Source organism: Zea mays, chromosome 2 (assembly GCF_902167145.1).
Source record: "Zea mays cultivar B73 chromosome 2, Zm-B73-REFERENCE-NAM-5.0, whole genome shotgun sequence".
In the NCBI taxonomy this organism is placed as follows: domain Eukaryota; kingdom Viridiplantae; phylum Streptophyta; class Magnoliopsida; order Poales; family Poaceae; genus Zea; species Zea mays.
The window spans coordinates 157,663,988-157,679,706 of record NC_050097.1 but is presented as its reverse complement, the minus strand read 5'-3'; the positions used below and the strand labels follow the sequence as shown (position 1 = coordinate 157,679,706).

The following is a 15,719-nucleotide window of genomic DNA, read 5'->3' as shown; positions in this document are numbered from 1 at the left end:
GTATAACTTTAGTAATGTTGAGTATGGTTTGCATGTATGTATAAGTTGCTATTTGCAAACATGCAAGAGATCATTTCTGGATTAAATTAAACATAAGAATACCTAAATTCCTAACACTTTTTGGGTGTATCTCGCATCTACTATGTGTTAAGTACCCTATTTCTCAGTTTATTAAATACAATAAGAGACATAGGTCCTGTCTTTGTTGAAGAAAAATTGAATGGCAGCCAAATTTACCTTCTCACATAGGAAAATATTGATGTTTATGCTTTCACATGTGTCTTCCTCTACATAATTGGATAAGTACCACAAGATATCATCACCACGCATGGACTAGTAGCTAGCTAGCTAGATCATCATGCAGATGGTGAGGTCAAGAGTACTTGTCCTTGTTGGATGCACTTTCCCTTTTTTTCCATATTGACACCTATGACTTTTTATGACGACCGCCATTACCGGTCCTCGCACAAGGAGGAGATGGGAACAGAGAAAGAGACAGCCTGACATCATCATCAGTAGCACTGTCGACTTGTTGATCCCCGACATTCTTCTCCGCCTCTTGTTGATCACAAGCTGACGATCTCTCTATTATTACTCTCTTGTCCGGGCGTCGTGGGCCGATATCCAACGCGAGTTCGAGATCAACAAGAGGGTCACGCTGGCGCTGGGTGTCGTCGTCCTCGTCATTGCGCAGCAGCAGTAGCCGTCGTCTGTGGTGGTGATGATGATGATGATTCAGATTGTTTTGATTTTGACGATGTGGCAGCAAACACCTCTGATGAGCCGTCGGAGGAGGAGGAGCGGGAGCCCTGATGAGCGGGAGCGCAGCACAGGTTGTAAGGGATGCACCAGCAGCAGCAGCAGCTTCAGCTGTTGTTGATGAGTAGTAGTAGTAGTAGGGTTTTGATCCAAGAAGATGATGGTGACCGCCGTGAAGAAGCATCGTATACGATGGATCATCGTGGAAACTGTTCCAATGGGGCCATGCGCCAGACCTAGCTAGTCGTCCACACATAAACCAATCGACGGCATTATTATTATTAATTAGTTTGAGAAGCATGTGTTGCCTGCTGCTGCTTACTGACTGTTGACGTAAAGAAAAAGGCGTAGAAAATTAATGGGTCTCGATCATTTTGCAAGCAAGTGTTCGAGATCCATCCAACTACCTTGCTGACAATATGGCACTGCTAGCAGCAGTCGTCTGGCCGGCGCCGTGATGCAAGGAGAGATGGCCGAGGCTGTACGCCGCTTGCCCCCCGTCCTGCAACTGACGATGAAGACGACCTCTCCATGACCCACCACCACCACCTATCACTGTAACACGATCGAGTAGTGTAATTAGTCTAGCTATTACCATGTCGATCAAGACATGAACGATGGTAGCCGAGAGTCTACGTACGAACTGAGAATTATTAGTACGTCTTACCCTGGCCCGAGCCGTCGATCTTCTTGCTCCTATACATCTGGAAAAAAAAGATCATCAGAAGAAGAAGATGTATGCATGGTGAAATACAATTAACCATTTAACCAAATTAATCAGCAGGGATATGAAAGATAATAAGAAGGGTGAAGAGATGTAGTACTTGGAGATGGCTCTTGACATGGCCTATGCTAAGCCCTTTAACGTTCATCAACTGAAGAACGAGCTTTGGAGTTGCACCTGTGTGATTATATTATATTATATATAGACACACAACACAACCATGCATGAAATCACGCCATATAAATGTATGTTTACTGGAAACCACTAATAATAAGGAATCGTGGTTGCTCGCTCACGTACGGTCTTGGCCGCCGAGCCTGTCGACGGCGCGGAGGAAGCAGAGGTGGAGCTCCGGCGTCCAGCGGAGGCGGGGGTTCTTGGACCGGACGTAGGGCCGCACCGACGACGACGGCGAGGCGCCGGCCTTCCTGCCGCCACCGCCGTCCCCATCCAGCTCCACCGTGCTGCTATTGCTTGGTGAGCTCCGGCCGTCGGGCCCGCGTGGCACATCGGCGCCACCCTCCCCGTCGGACGACGGCATCATCAGCTGGTCTGCAGAGCCCTCATCGTCGAAGTCTTTACTGATGCCGCCACCGTCTCCCGCGGACGGACGGACGTCACCGAGATCTATCTAGCAAGCTCGATCAAATTAAAGAAGAAATGGGGGTAGCAAAACAAAGGTTGGTGAGCTGAGGTCGTCGTCATGGATCATTCTATCGTTATCTAGTAGTAGCAGAATATATGTGTGTAATATATATATAGGGCAGAAAGAAGGTTGGGGAAACAAATTAAGCAGGGGAAAGGTGAAACTACAACCAATCCCAACTGTCAGTACCTACTGTGTGGACTAGCAAGCAAGCATGCAGTTATCAAAGTCTTTGCCCCTTTTTTTCAACTCGAGATTGGTCAGTAATTAACTGATATTTTTGTTTGTTTGTATGATTGTATCAGCAATCGATCAGCTTTATTATTTGCTGTCTCCATCTGGGGTACGGCGTAGACGATCGACTGACTAGACGGTCTACTGACTAGAAGGTATATATGAATTATGTATGATATGGGGTGTGGAAGAGAATGGATACACATACACATGTATGTTCATGATCAGTTAATTGCATGCATTCCCATGCATGTACGTAGTTTGTACCTGCGTGGCAGGAGACACCATTCAAACAAACAAAAAAAAGTACATGCAACTACTTCAGCTCGTACAATACATAGTTAGTGGTTTCGAATGAAGAAATTCAGATATATATATATATATATATATATATATATATATATATATATATATATATATATATATATATATATATATATATATATATATATATACTACTTGGTCATGAAAACAAGTATAATAAGAGACTATAAACTAGCTAAATGCTTAGTTGGAGGAGAGAGAAGAGGAGAGGGAAGAGAAGAAATACGTTGTAAACGTACATCCGACTTCGACACATGAACTAAGAAATTTTATGAAATAGATAGGTTTAATACTGAAGAACTAACTGCGCTATACCGGATGGGCCAAATAGCCAGCAGTTGGCTCTGTTATTAAACTTGCCCTTAGGATCATCATCATCGTTTCATGCATGGCAGCAATTAAATCTAAGCTGCAAACGTTAATTAATTAGTTTGTGTTGATGCGGGTGGTTGCACAAAAGTTGGATGCCTTTTTCATTCTCATTGATGGTGATCGACGGCTTTAATTTCCTTGAGCGGCAGGCCCCACTGCTGTGACCGTACCTTCGTTCCGCGCATGCATGTGCATATAATGCCATGCGCATGTCGTCAACATCACACCTGTTTTTTTTTTCCTTTTACATAGCTCCACATATATATAAGGTGGTTTTTAAATGTAGATAGCATCTTCTATGGTAGAGGTGGTAGAGCCGGTTAAAAAATGTTTGACAAAATTAGTTTTAGTGAAGTTTTGTAATGATTTGTATTAGGCTGATACCTCTATATAGAAAACAGCTCCGGGTCCTCTGGACTCTTTTTTTTAATTTTTTTGTTTGTAAGAAGTCGTTTTTTAACGTTTGTTTGGCAGGGCTCATACAAGAGAATGTAGATACAACATCTTTTGTAGTATATATACTTTAAAGTAAAGAAGTCACTACTAGTCAACGATCATATTCCTATGAACATATATACTAACTAGTCTTTCGCCTAATCGCACTTATGGCACACAGGACACCTCAACTAAACTTTGGTTGAAGGATGCACGTAAATCAATCTCATGCCACTTTATCTTTTAGGTACCTATTGTACACAATTAATTCATCTTTTGACTCTTGTTTCCATCCTGAAAATTCTCAAGAAAGTGGCATTTCTTCCACAAATATATCTAGTACAGTTTAGCAGCGTAAATAGTAGTTGTTGCTTATTATTACTCATCATCGTGATTTTGTTTCCTTTTCTTCTGCTTTACCTTTCCTCTGCACATATTCTAGACATCATGACACCCTTTAAGGCTTGGTTCAAGGCCCGTCATTGTCGACTGATGACGTGGTCTCAGGGCCGGTCTTAACATTTCAGGGGCCCCAAGCAAAAATTTACATAGAGACCCTATACGAAAGTTTGAGTCTGCTATTTTTTCAACTTTTAATAATATCTGAAAAATAAAAAAAGTTGATGATTTACACAATTTTATTCAAAATGATATGACTGGACACACTGTTACATTATTTTATGAGTCATAAAATTATACAAATTATGTAATATAACTCTGCATTTGTTTTGACTTTTGAGAGAGTATTTTTATTTTTAATTTGTCAAACTAGCATAAACCTTAAAATGCACAGTAAACCAAATCTAAATACATCAGAGCAAATTTTCTGAAAACAAAGTTCAGCAAACTAAACTAGGATTAAGCAATGTAGGTTATTAGGGTCGGCCCTCCGGTAGGCTAGAATTAAGCTACGCAACAGGCACAGGTGTACAACACCTTCCGTCCTTCCCACGTCAATTTTAGTATTTGTCATCAAGCAGACTGTTGCGCAACTTTGAAAGAGATGATTGCTAGAAAATCAAAGAGACGCAACAAAAAAATGAGAATAGAGATTTATTTGTAACGTATATGTATTTAGATATAAGATGGATAAACGGGACCCTACGGACCTTGGGAGCCCTGAGCGGTCGCATATCCTGCACACCCTCAGGGCCGGCCCTGCGTGGTCTATGGATCGGTCGGTACCGATCGATCTTAGTCCCAATGATGATCAATCGGCCGGTAAATGGATCTGCTGACCCGTTGGACCGGTCGGTATTGATTGTGTTGGAGCCGGATCGGTCTCCTACCGATCATATTTAGCAACCTGACGTCTTTTGGTTGGTCCAAACCTGTGTCATGTTAGCTACATGTTTTTTTAAACTGCTTGATTATAGTCAACGCGAGCTAATTAGTATGTATGCGAGATTATTTTTTTTCTAACACGAGCTAATTAGTATGCATGCCAAGTTTATTTCTGGTAACACAAGCTATAATTAGTATGTATGCGGTGTTTTTTTTCTTCCTCCGTACTGGATTATAAGTTATTTTACGTTCTTCTACTTAGATATACTCTCGTTTTGTTGATGCTAATTTATAAATAATCGAACTAATTGGCTTAGTAAAGATCATATACAATCTAAACTAATAGGAGTGAATGTTTTCTTAAATGCTGAATATATATAGCATTTAGCCATTATTCAGCCTAGCTAATTAACCACCTATTTAAAAAGGGACAAATGTGTGTTTAGGCAAACAGTGGTGGGAGGGAAAACATGGATTGAGTTGTTTGTGTTGCATATATCAATATTTCATGGCCTATGTCATCATGAATAAATGGTAGGGTGTTCATCTGATATCATGTTTAGAGAACATACTGAAGATGTGTTGGTGGGTCAAGGACGTTCCGGCGGCATCTGTTCTGCATTGAACGTAGTTATAGATAAAATAAAGTTGACACAAACACCACAACTGGGTGTTTGGTCTAGTGGTATGATTCTCGCTTCGGGTGCGAGAGGTCGCGAGTTCGATTCTCGCAACACCCCATTTTTTTAGCTTGTTTTTTGCATTTTAGCCAGGTTTTGCATATGATTTTATGGCTTTATCTGGCCACACACTGTTGCATTACCATGTGCAATTGTGCATCAAACGACATCCTAGACGTGGTCAGCTCAGCTTTCTCCATATCAAGCATTTAGACAACCCAAACGTGCTACAGCAGTACAACCATCCACCCCACTCGAGAGCTGCCTCCCCCAACCCGTAACCACCACCACCATGCGACACAATCAAAGGTTTAAGCTCTAACATTTCTCTAGTAGTTCCCAGAATCTGAAGAGAGCAGCAGCACAAATTCGTGATGCCATGAAACATTGCACCTGAGTACATCTCTGAAATCGCAACCAGAATACGAGTCACAGCAGTACATGCATTGAAATACCAAGATAACAACATTTAGCGACGACAGTATCATGCAACAGCTATCATAATGTTATGCTTAAGAATTCCATAACAGTGGTCCAAATCTCAGCGACAATTCCCAGCCAAGTCTAACCAGATGGCAGCACAGGAAATCATCAGTATGTGCTTAAACACAATCTAGTTCACGGTTGCTATCGCAAATTATACACTTGATCCTTCTGAGACAAACATTGACAAATATCGCACAGGATCAACATGTAAACGGGCGGTGAGCCCCTCTTTACCGAAAGTAAATGGACACAAGTGGGACGTCGACATCATTGTCGTCGTCATCCTCACAGGCCACCACAACGTCCAGATGGCGGCGGTATGATGGCACCTCCACCTTGGCCACCTCCCTGGCCACATCCACCACCTTCTTGTCCAGCCGGTCCTTGTGCCTGGGGAACATGGAGTTGTACAGCAGCGAGGTCCCACAGGATATGCTGTAGGCGTTCAAGCCCTTCTCCTTGAGCCACCCCAGGAGCCCCCTCAGCGTGATGTTGCCGGTTATGGTCCAGCGGTCCCAGACAGTCCACGACATGTCTTGGTGCTTAATGGTCTTGGGTGGCACAGGTTCCGCCATGGAGAAGAGGGGGATTGCCAGGTTTGCAAATGTGTTCCGGTAGTCTTCGACCTTGTGCCCACCAGCGAGGACTTTGTAAAGCTCCAGGCAGACAAGGCCAGTGGCCATTGCAGTTGAGGTGGCGATGGCTGGGATGATTCTTCCCGCTATGAACTTCGCCTTCAACTTGTCAACTTCAGGGATGCTGTAGTTCCTAGCCCGCATGTTGGCAAAACCAGCGATCAAGTCCATATGGAAATTGGTATCATCATCCTGCATATATATAAGAAAATAACTCAGCATTGAACTTCAGGATGCATAATGGTTCTCATCCTAGAGACATGGATACCCACCAAGAAACAGCTAAAAGAAATTAGGCATCTAACAGAAGCTACGGTGCAGAAGGTTTTAGAAGTGATTAACGGGATCTACTAACCTTCTCAAACTGTATAGGGTTCATATGGAATCTTGGTGGCAATGTTTTAAAAATTTCTTCCAGCTTTGCAATAAGCTCTTCAATGACAGCAGCATCATCAACAGACGCAGAGGATAGGCTAGTAGCCTTCTCGTCTGTCTCTATCTTAACACCCTGTTTTGGTTGGAAATCCGGAACAATGACCTTGTCCACAGCTTCAGCCAGTTTCTTTGGGTTCTTAGCCCAATCAGGTATGTGTATTCCAAATGTCTCTGCCCTTAATACAGATGCAGCCAACAAGAAGTTAAGGTGACTTGAGTCGGAAGACGAGAACTCCAGAGGTCGCGGGAACCGCTTAGGAGCAGACCAGAAAGGAGCACCCGAGCTAGTCATTGCATCTTCGGGGAAAGTGAATGTCAGCTGCTTTACACGGTTGGAGAAATAATCCTCAAACCTAATATAAACCATCAACAAAAAACAGAGGAGCAAGAATCAATAGACTTGTACTAGTTCACTATGAGTGCAACACGATGTACAAAGGTTCGGTAGTGTTCCGACATTTCAGAATTTCCACACATTGAATTACACATGAAAATATGAAATAAATGTGAAACTAAGCAGGGTGCATGCAGCTCCAAGATCAACTATACAAATTAAGCAACAATGATGCAAGAGCTAGAGACTAGAGAAGGGGTGCACAACTTACTTAAGCCGGGCCCAGGTAATACAATCTTGGAATGTCTCACACTTGTCTGTCTCAAGGCATTCAATAACTCGCTCAAGTTGATCCCTAGCCTGTGCATCACCAGCAGTTCTTGCTGCGGTTGCATATCCACCAGGGTTCGACAGGAAAGCATTTACTTCAGTGGGAGTCTTCTCAAGTAGACCCTCAAACTCAGACCTGGCCCACGTAAGGCAGTGATCAATATTGTGAGGAAATGAATGTACAGTGCACATAGGTGCCTGCTTTTCTGGTGGATCCCTGGATGCCCCATAGTTTTCTGTTAGGTGAGGAATGACCATCTGTGTGTTGCACTTGGCACCCAGAGTACCCGATTCAAGAAGTGGTTTCTGAAAATATACACATCTGGAATCAATGTACATTCTTGCAGTGACATTGTCCAATGCATTAACAACAGCATCCAAACTCTCCCAAAAGGCATCATTAAACACATTTTCAGTCTCAGGACTTGCTCTATTCTGAAGGGCCTCCACATGAAGCTTAGGATTAATTGCCATAGCAGCGGTTGCAGCAACTGTGGACTTGGGCTGTCCGATGTTCCAGTCACGGAAGAGAAACTGGCGACTGAGATTGCTTTTCTCTATAACATCATCATCTGTCACAGTCAGCTTCCCATTTTGACTGCAAGAAATACCCATTAACGCAAGGTTCTTCAAGAATTCACATCCAAGAGCCCCAGAACCAACCATGAAGATTTTTGACTGCTCCAGTTTCTTTTGAAGCTTAGCCCCAAAGACACTAATTTGCGCATCATATCTACTGTTCTCTGGCTTCAAATCACTAGGCTCCAACGGTTCAACTGGCAGAGATTCGACAGAATCAAAGTAGAAGAACTGTAAAATCAAGACCATACATTAATATTTTAAATTTTCTGCAAACATATACTCTCCAGTCAAATATTCTCAATCAATTTTTAAATTATAACAGTCCCCAAGGTGCAAATTTGGCTACAATTTTCTATCAGGATATATTCTAATGAACTTAGGATATCATGTTATGGAAGTTCTTTTCAAGGAAAATCTACAAATATGGCCCTTTATGTTTCAGAAGTAAATATATTTTGTGAGTTAATAGACTGTCAAAGATCAGAAGTTTGATTGGATCTTGTCTAAAACATCTGTCAATTGTGACAAGGGAAAATAGAAATATAGAATACCATATTATATATAATTAAAGAAAGAAGCAACAGTTATACCTGGTACAGTGGATGGAATTTCCCTGAACATGCTTTAACAACCTCCTGACCTACAATACCACCAAACATTGCAGCCATAGGATTCAAAACAGCCCTCGAACCACTTGCAAAATGCTGCAAGACTTTCTTGTCAATTTCTTCAAGCTTACTATCACCAAGAGTTTCATTAATACTAATAGCAAGGTCTATCAGCTTCTGTACATCATCAGCTGACCCAGCAATAGGGAATCGTGTCAACTCAGTCCTAAACTTGTCCAAAGCTTGGAAGGCCAAATGCACAAGAGGTGGGCGGTCGAACTTGGAGAAATCACTCATGAGAAATTCTCCTGGCTCCTTGATTGCCTCCTTCAAGGTTTTGAAATTAAGAACCTTTGGTGGCTTCACCTGTGTGACAATACCGCCTCTAATGTAAGTGCCATATGAGGTGGTGTCTTCTTCTAGAGTAAAAGAATAAGGCCTTGCATTCTTAATCTTTCTTGGTTTTCCATCATTGAGTTCGGTCATTCCATGCACTTCAGAGAAAACAACTAGATCACCATCCTGGAACTCCAGACGCTCATCATCCACACAAGAAACAAGTGCTGGGTTGTCATTGCTGATTGATGCCACAATTCCTGTATGTGGCTCCTCACCATCGACATCCAAAACAGTAAACTCAGGACCAAAATCACAGAAAACACTGCCAAAAAGGCCACAAACTTCCGACTTAATGAAAGCAATTGGCGGCTGGTGACTATGGCAGTAATCATCAAACTCAACTGCCTTTTCTATGCTCATATCAGTAAAAACCACGGCCTGTAAGTTCACCAGCAAGTCACAGTTTGAGAATATGCGGTAACCAAATCTTTACAGTCTAATCAAGAAACAAATATTAACATATTTCAACAAGGCTCAATAAATTAAATCAACTAATCCCCATTGACAAGAAAATTATTTTCAAGTGAAACCCTATCTGGGATAGAACCTGCTCCTGAATTCTCAGGCTATGGAGTTTGCAGGCTAAAATAAAGTGGTTTAAGCATTTAATATTAGCCAACCTAAACTAGGAAGCAGGTGAATCACCCAAATACCCTCAATCAATCCCCCAGCTCAAGCTCCATGAAAAGATGGAGCTATAGACACCCATATCCACTGGAACTCACTCAAACATAACATGTTGTATTGTGAAAAATAATTGCCACCATTTCAAAAAAGGAACATGGCTTTGAAACTTCATTAAACCTAGAAAAAACATATAAAACCCTATAGCACAATGCTAGCATGGAAGAATATATGCAAGAATAAAATGCATTAACACTGATAATGTGAATCAACAAATGCAGATAAACCATTTTGTGGCTTTCCACTTGCCTTTTCTACTAAGCAGTTGACACATTAATTGTGTATTTTGTTTGAGGAATGAGGTGGTCCATCTTCTCACTTACTATTTTGTTTGGTTTGTGAAATGGAATGAGTTGATCTATCACCACCTCATCCATCACGAGCTAATAGGTTGGTTCCATCAAAATTCATGGAATGAACTCATGATGCACCAAGCATGCGGTGATTCCACAAACCAAACATACCATAACAAAACCTTTTGAGTACACCCTCGGTCCATTTTTATAAGGCATGTTCCACATGGCACAATTTTCTAGGCTGTATATTTGAACATGAACTTCTCTTCCAATATATTGTCAATAGGAATTTGCATGAATTTTTTTGTCACTGAACTAATATATTTAACCTGATTATTCCATGCTCATGTACCTGAAAATTAGAAAGCTGCTCTTTGATCAAATCACCAGTTATGGTAGAGATGATAACAGCATTGTTAAGCTCTTGTAGCTTTGGAACGCAAGCTAGAGCACGGTTTTGCCCAACATCCTTCTCTGAGAGGAAAAAGTTGCTTGACAAGTCCCATAGCTCAACTTTGCCATCATCATGCAAGGTTACGGACTTGACACCCGCAAGGACAAGGTTTTTTGCTGCAGAAATTAAGTGGCCGTAAGCCAATCATAGAAAGAGCAGAAGATAAATCAAAATCCTTGTAAAACTGAATAATCTGAATCCTCATAAGCAATTTATAATTCACAAGTTAAACATGATATACTGAAATCGATATAATAAGAGAAGTAAATAACTGACACACTAGGGCAAACATGAGCATTACATCATAAATCCAACTTTAGGAAGCAACAAGGCTAGCTACATTTGCCAGTAAAACATGTCCAATCCTCTGGCCTTGGTATGGAGTACCAAAACAGAGTGAGCTTAATGCGCAAATGCGGTGCAGAAAGCTTTGATATAATAAGATCTATAGAGGCCAACATTCTGAAAGTTACTTAAGGGCAACGCTGCATTGAGACAGTTTCAGTTCACAAGAATAAAAGTCGCAGCTAGTCTCAGAACAAGTATTCACGTGTAATCACAAAAATGCACTAGTATAAGAAACTAAGTTATCATTTATGTTATACAAGTTCGAACGCTATTAAAGTGTTTATACAAACATGGAAAGAAATCAATGAGAAGTATGTCGTCTAGTGAAAATGAACTAAGTGAGGTGTGGTGAGAATTGACTGATTGAGGCGGTGATCACATATCAAAATCCTACAGCACAGCACACCCGCTGGTGGCAGCATCTTACTCTTGCTCTTACACAAAGAAAGGAATAATCGCTTTACAAAAGGTAGTAGCACAACAATAGTTAGATTTTGCGACATCAGCTCGGCCAAGGAATTACAGGCGCACAATTGAAGTAAACCAGCTGGCCTTTTTTTGTCTCACAAATTTATTACCGCACATACATAAGCTCGAAGTTTGTGACGAGCAGGCATACCGATCTCAGCGCCTAGTCCCTGCAGTCCGGAGATGAGGACGTTGGAGCCGAAGAGGCGCTTCATGGTCTCGCGCCCGTAGACGGCGAGCTGGCGGCTGTGGAGGTCCTCATCGATCTCTGGCGCCCTGCCGCCCATCTCCGCAACCACCTTCTCCTTGTCCTGAGCAACTGCGGCGGCGCGAAGGGCCTTGTTGTGCAAGTCCTGGTCCTCGCCGGCGTCGACCCCCCGCTTCCGGGGAAGCATATAGAGTAGGAGTCCGCCGAGTAGCGCGAGCACGGCGGCCGCAGCGAGGAAGTACGAGGCGGAGGGCGGGGGCAGGGGGAGGCGCGTCAGATCCAGGTCGTGCGGAGGCCGCGGGTCGTGGCCGAGCCTGCGTGGATCGGGCTACGGTGAGGCCGGAAGCGATCGAGAGAGATCACCTTGGAGGAGCCTGGATTCGATGGCCGGCGAGCAGACCTCTCCGCTCTGCTTCAGCTCTGGTCTGGCCTAATAGGGTTAGTAATGGGCCCACTTGTCAGTGTCTTGTGTTTTCCTTGCAGGCGCCTGAGATCATTGGCCGTATTGGTCTTCCATGGACCAGGCGTCATTTTAGACTCAGTGACTCACTCAACTAGAGTAGAGTAGGCGACACGATGTTTGATTTGAAAATAACCAATTGAGAACCATCGATTCTTAAGATACGAGGAATGACTAGAGAAGAGGAGACGTTTCTAAGATGTGTAAGGCCTTGTTCGTTTCTGCCGGATTGGTGGGTCGGAACGATTCCTGACCGGATTGCTTCTCTAATTTATATAAACTTTGATTAGCTGGAACGATTCCGGGTGCAATCCGATGGAAACGAACAAGGCCTAAGGCTATGTCGAGCGGTCGACTATGGTTAGAGTCATGGCTGTTGTTTATTTGTTATTTATTTGGGATCGTAATCTATACAGATTATATAATCGAACTTATTGTTTAAAATAATTAGATTATATAATCTAGATATATTATAATCTCAAACAAATAGATGCATACTAAAAACATGTGTTAGTGTAGTGGTAAGTGCATACCAGTTACATTTAGCAAGTTTGAGTCCTCCATGTACAAGTACAACATCTTTTTTCTCCTTTGTTTTCCTTTTTCAGCCATATCTAATTATTGTTTTGTCCTCCATCGCTATCTCGAGCAGACTACCTATCCCATCGTCTACCACACCTTCTATTTTAAAATTCACTCTGCAAACGTCCTACAGTGCAATGCACAATCTGCGGAGCATGGCATAAGAATCAATCGTGACAAAGCACAGACACTGTGGTAGTTCATATGCAATATGCTCGCATGGTCGAAGCAAGGTAACACCATGTGTGAGCTAATGAATTGTACCAACACAGAGAGAGTAGCATCTAGATCAGGGTACACGTTCAACAGAATTGTTTATTTCAAACAATAATGATGGTAACACCTAACAACGAACACCCAAGCGACATGTCGTATGCATCATGTGTTATGTTCTCTTCTGCGGGAGTGCAACAACGTTCTATAGCTAAAACCTCGACCAACTGAAAGATATATATAAAAACTCTACAAATCCATCCACAGTGTGGGCTTTGTTAGTTGGTCCATGTCGCCCACTATTCTTCTGTCGTGATCATTTTACACTTCTTTCCTTCTTCCCTTCCTTTCTTACTTCAGGCCCCTTGGGTTTGTCCTTTTAGGCCTCTTTCTCAAGCAGCATGTGATCAAAATGCCACACCCCTGCCACACAAGACACACATCTCAACAATATCAACTAAAGGCAATATAAGACATATCAGATGAAACCAAGTCCAACAACAAAGCTAATCGTGCCCCTTGCCCCACTCTCCTCGGTTGGGCGGCATACTTGGAGACCTTATTTATGGCTTATGCCTTCCAAAATAAAACACAACCTTTTCGTTAGCTAAGAATTTCGAGCAAAAGCATATATATAGAACAATAGATGGTTCTGCAAAATTATGTCTCATAATACCGAGCATACGCTCGGTTGCATTGACCGCCTCCTCGAGGAACTCACTCTCAATCAAGTCCGCCGGCTGAGGAGAACTCACCAAAATCGTACATGGCAAAAGTGTACAACAACATGTAGCGAATCAAGTTAATCAACTTATATTTGCCCACAAATGTTCCAAGCAAGTCTTGGGCAAAGCACACATGATTTCTCCATGAATAAACATGTGAGTGAATGCTACTCATGCCATGCACGTTGTGCAACTTCTCATTAACCGGCTTTTCCAAAGCCAGAGCCAGCTCCATAGCTGCAAACCAGACGAAAGGTGCAGATCAAAACATAGCAATTAGATTAGCTTCCAAATACGTCAAACATGAACATAACTACAAAAGACCAACGACGTAGTTGGATATACCCCAATCAAAACAGTTACTTACTATCAAACTATCAGTAGCCAGCCTTCCACTCTATATAAGCCAATGCTAAATTGTTAATCAAATTTACTAATTACTATCAGTGTCTACCCTTCCATTTTGTAAGCTTAATGTTAATCACATTTACTAATTAATATCAGTACCTTGCCTTACATTCTATATAAGTCAAACGGTTAGTCACTTTCCCTGCTCTGCTACCAAACTACCACAACACAAGCAAACTCATCCTCTTGCACAATTGGGCATTTAGATCTTGTCCTAATCTAGAGGCCAGGATCAACAAAACAAGAAGGGAATGCACGGTAACTCACCGTATAGAGCATCACCTTTTCTCAGGGTGGTCAACTTCCGTCAAGGCCGGTGTCATAATGGATTGGAGCCTCACCCTGCATCCATGTTTGTTACGATAGGTACAAGAACACACTCATTGTCATGCCAGTACCTCACAGTATGTAGTACCGTCGCCACTACAACACAAATCCCCCTATAGCAACGCATCCATAGCTACACATGGTTTTATGTGTTGTAAGAAATTAGCATGGTTTTATGCGTTGCAAGCATCATCTGTTAAGTTATTAAGGTGGTGGCAACACTTAATATGTGTTGCTAGCACCATCCATTCATTAACTAGGACGTGGCAACACTTATTGTGTGTTGCTAGCGGCATCCGTTGTTTAAATAGGATGCGACAACACTTAATATGTGTTGCTAGCAGAATGTATGGATTAACAAGGATGCGGCAACAGTTAATCACTACAAGAACAAACCAATCAACGTTGGGCACACTAATTTATGTCGGCTAAATTTAGCCGTCGTAATTAATGTGTGTTGGGCTCGTTAAAAGTCTATAAGATGTGTTTGATTGGTGAGCGGATGAGATCATAGTCATTTAGTCGTTCTATTCCTATTTTGTGTGTGTATGGTTACCCACGGAGAAAGAGTGGAGTGGCTTCTAGAATCTCTCTGTTCGAGTACTCTATGAAAGTTATTAAAACCTCAACCCGGCGGGCTCACGCCTGCATTTCACGGCCCAAAACGACAGCACGTTCTGACGCGTGTACTTCGGGCGAACTCACCGTCGTCTCGCTCGGGCCCACAGCGTCCTGCTACGCCTGCTTCGAAGACCTTGACTCACTCCCTTCCCCTCGCCTCTGCGACCCTCCTTTACTCAACAAGCGAACCCGACCAGGCAACCCACAACAAAGGTGAGAGCACCTAGAGGGGGGTGAATAGGTGATCCTGTAAAATCAAACACTAAATAGCCACAAACTTGATTATGAAAGTGTTAGTGTGATTTAACCAAGTTGTTATGAAAGCGAGCTCTTGCGAACAAAATAATCACAGAAAGGCAACACAAGAGACACACGATTTTTATCCAGTGGTTCGGCCAAGTAACACTTGCCTACTTCCACGTTGTGGCGTTCCAATGGACGAGGGTTGCACTCAACCCCTTTCAAGTGATCCAAAGATCGAATTGAATACCATGGTCTTTTCCTATTGAGATCTTTTCCCGTTTGCGAGGAATCTCCACAAGTTGGAGCCTCTCGTCCTTACAAACTGTTGATCACAAGAAGCACAAGAGTAAGGGAGGGAAAGCAACGCACACAAGATTCAATCCGCAGCACACACACACGCACAAGCCAAGACTTG

At 42.5% G+C, this 15,719-nt stretch overlaps 2 protein-coding genes and 1 non-coding gene across 3 annotated transcripts; 1 reads left to right on the top strand and 2 right to left on the bottom strand.

Moving 5' to 3' along the window:
* Window positions 1-247: 247 nt before the first annotated feature.
* On the bottom strand, window positions 248-2,197 carry LOC100217117 (uncharacterized). The gene is made up of 5 exons (NM_001176479.1): window positions 1,784-2,197; window positions 1,584-1,660; window positions 1,427-1,463; window positions 1,167-1,314; window positions 248-995 (listed from the first exon to the last, which is right to left on the bottom strand). The coding sequence occupies exons 1-5, from the start codon at window positions 2,025-2,027 to the stop codon at window positions 428-430; spliced, it is 1,074 nt and encodes a 357-aa protein (NP_001169950.1). The 5' UTR covers window positions 2,028-2,197; the 3' UTR covers window positions 248-427.
* Window positions 2,198-5,446: 3,249 nt separating this feature from the next.
* On the top strand, window positions 5,447-5,518 carry TRNAP-CGG (transfer RNA proline (anticodon CGG)). The gene has a single exon. It is a non-coding gene; the product is annotated as a tRNA-Pro (tRNA).
* A 363-nt stretch (window positions 5,519-5,881) lies between these two features.
* LOC100382860 (Ubiquitin-activating enzyme E1 2) lies at window positions 5,882-12,318 on the bottom strand. Its single transcript, XM_008670143.3, has 6 exons — window positions 11,669-12,318; window positions 10,600-10,817; window positions 8,851-9,645; window positions 7,620-8,488; window positions 6,935-7,367; window positions 5,882-6,771 (listed from the first exon to the last, which is right to left on the bottom strand). The coding sequence occupies exons 1-6, from the start codon at window positions 11,910-11,912 to the stop codon at window positions 6,175-6,177; spliced, it is 3,156 nt and encodes a 1,051-aa protein (XP_008668365.1). The 5' UTR covers window positions 11,913-12,318; the 3' UTR covers window positions 5,882-6,174.
* Between the last annotated feature and the right edge of the window lie 3,401 nt (window positions 12,319-15,719).

Coding starts and splice junctions, on each gene's coding strand:
- LOC100382860 (XM_008670143.3), bottom strand. CDS start 11,912: ATGCTTCCCCGGAAGCGGGGGGTCGACGCCGGCGAGGACCAGGACTTG. Junction 10,818..11,668: donor GGGACTAGGCGCTGAGATCG/GTATGCCTGCTC, acceptor TAATTTCTGCAG/CAAAAAACCTTGTCCTTGCG. Junction 7,368..7,619: donor ATTACCTGGGCCCGGCTTAA/GTAAGTTGTGCA, acceptor GGTTTATATTAG/GTTTGAGGATTATTTCTCCA.
- LOC100217117 (NM_001176479.1), bottom strand. CDS start 2,027: ATGATGCCGTCGTCCGACGGGGAGGGTGGCGCCGATGTGCCACGCGGG. Junction 1,661..1,783: donor CAGGCTCGGCGGCCAAGACC/GTACGTGAGCGA, acceptor ATAATCACACAG/GTGCAACTCCAAAGCTCGTT. Junction 1,315..1,426: donor GATCGACGGCTCGGGCCAGG/GTAAGACGTACT, acceptor ATCGTGTTACAG/TGATAGGTGGTGGTGGTGGG.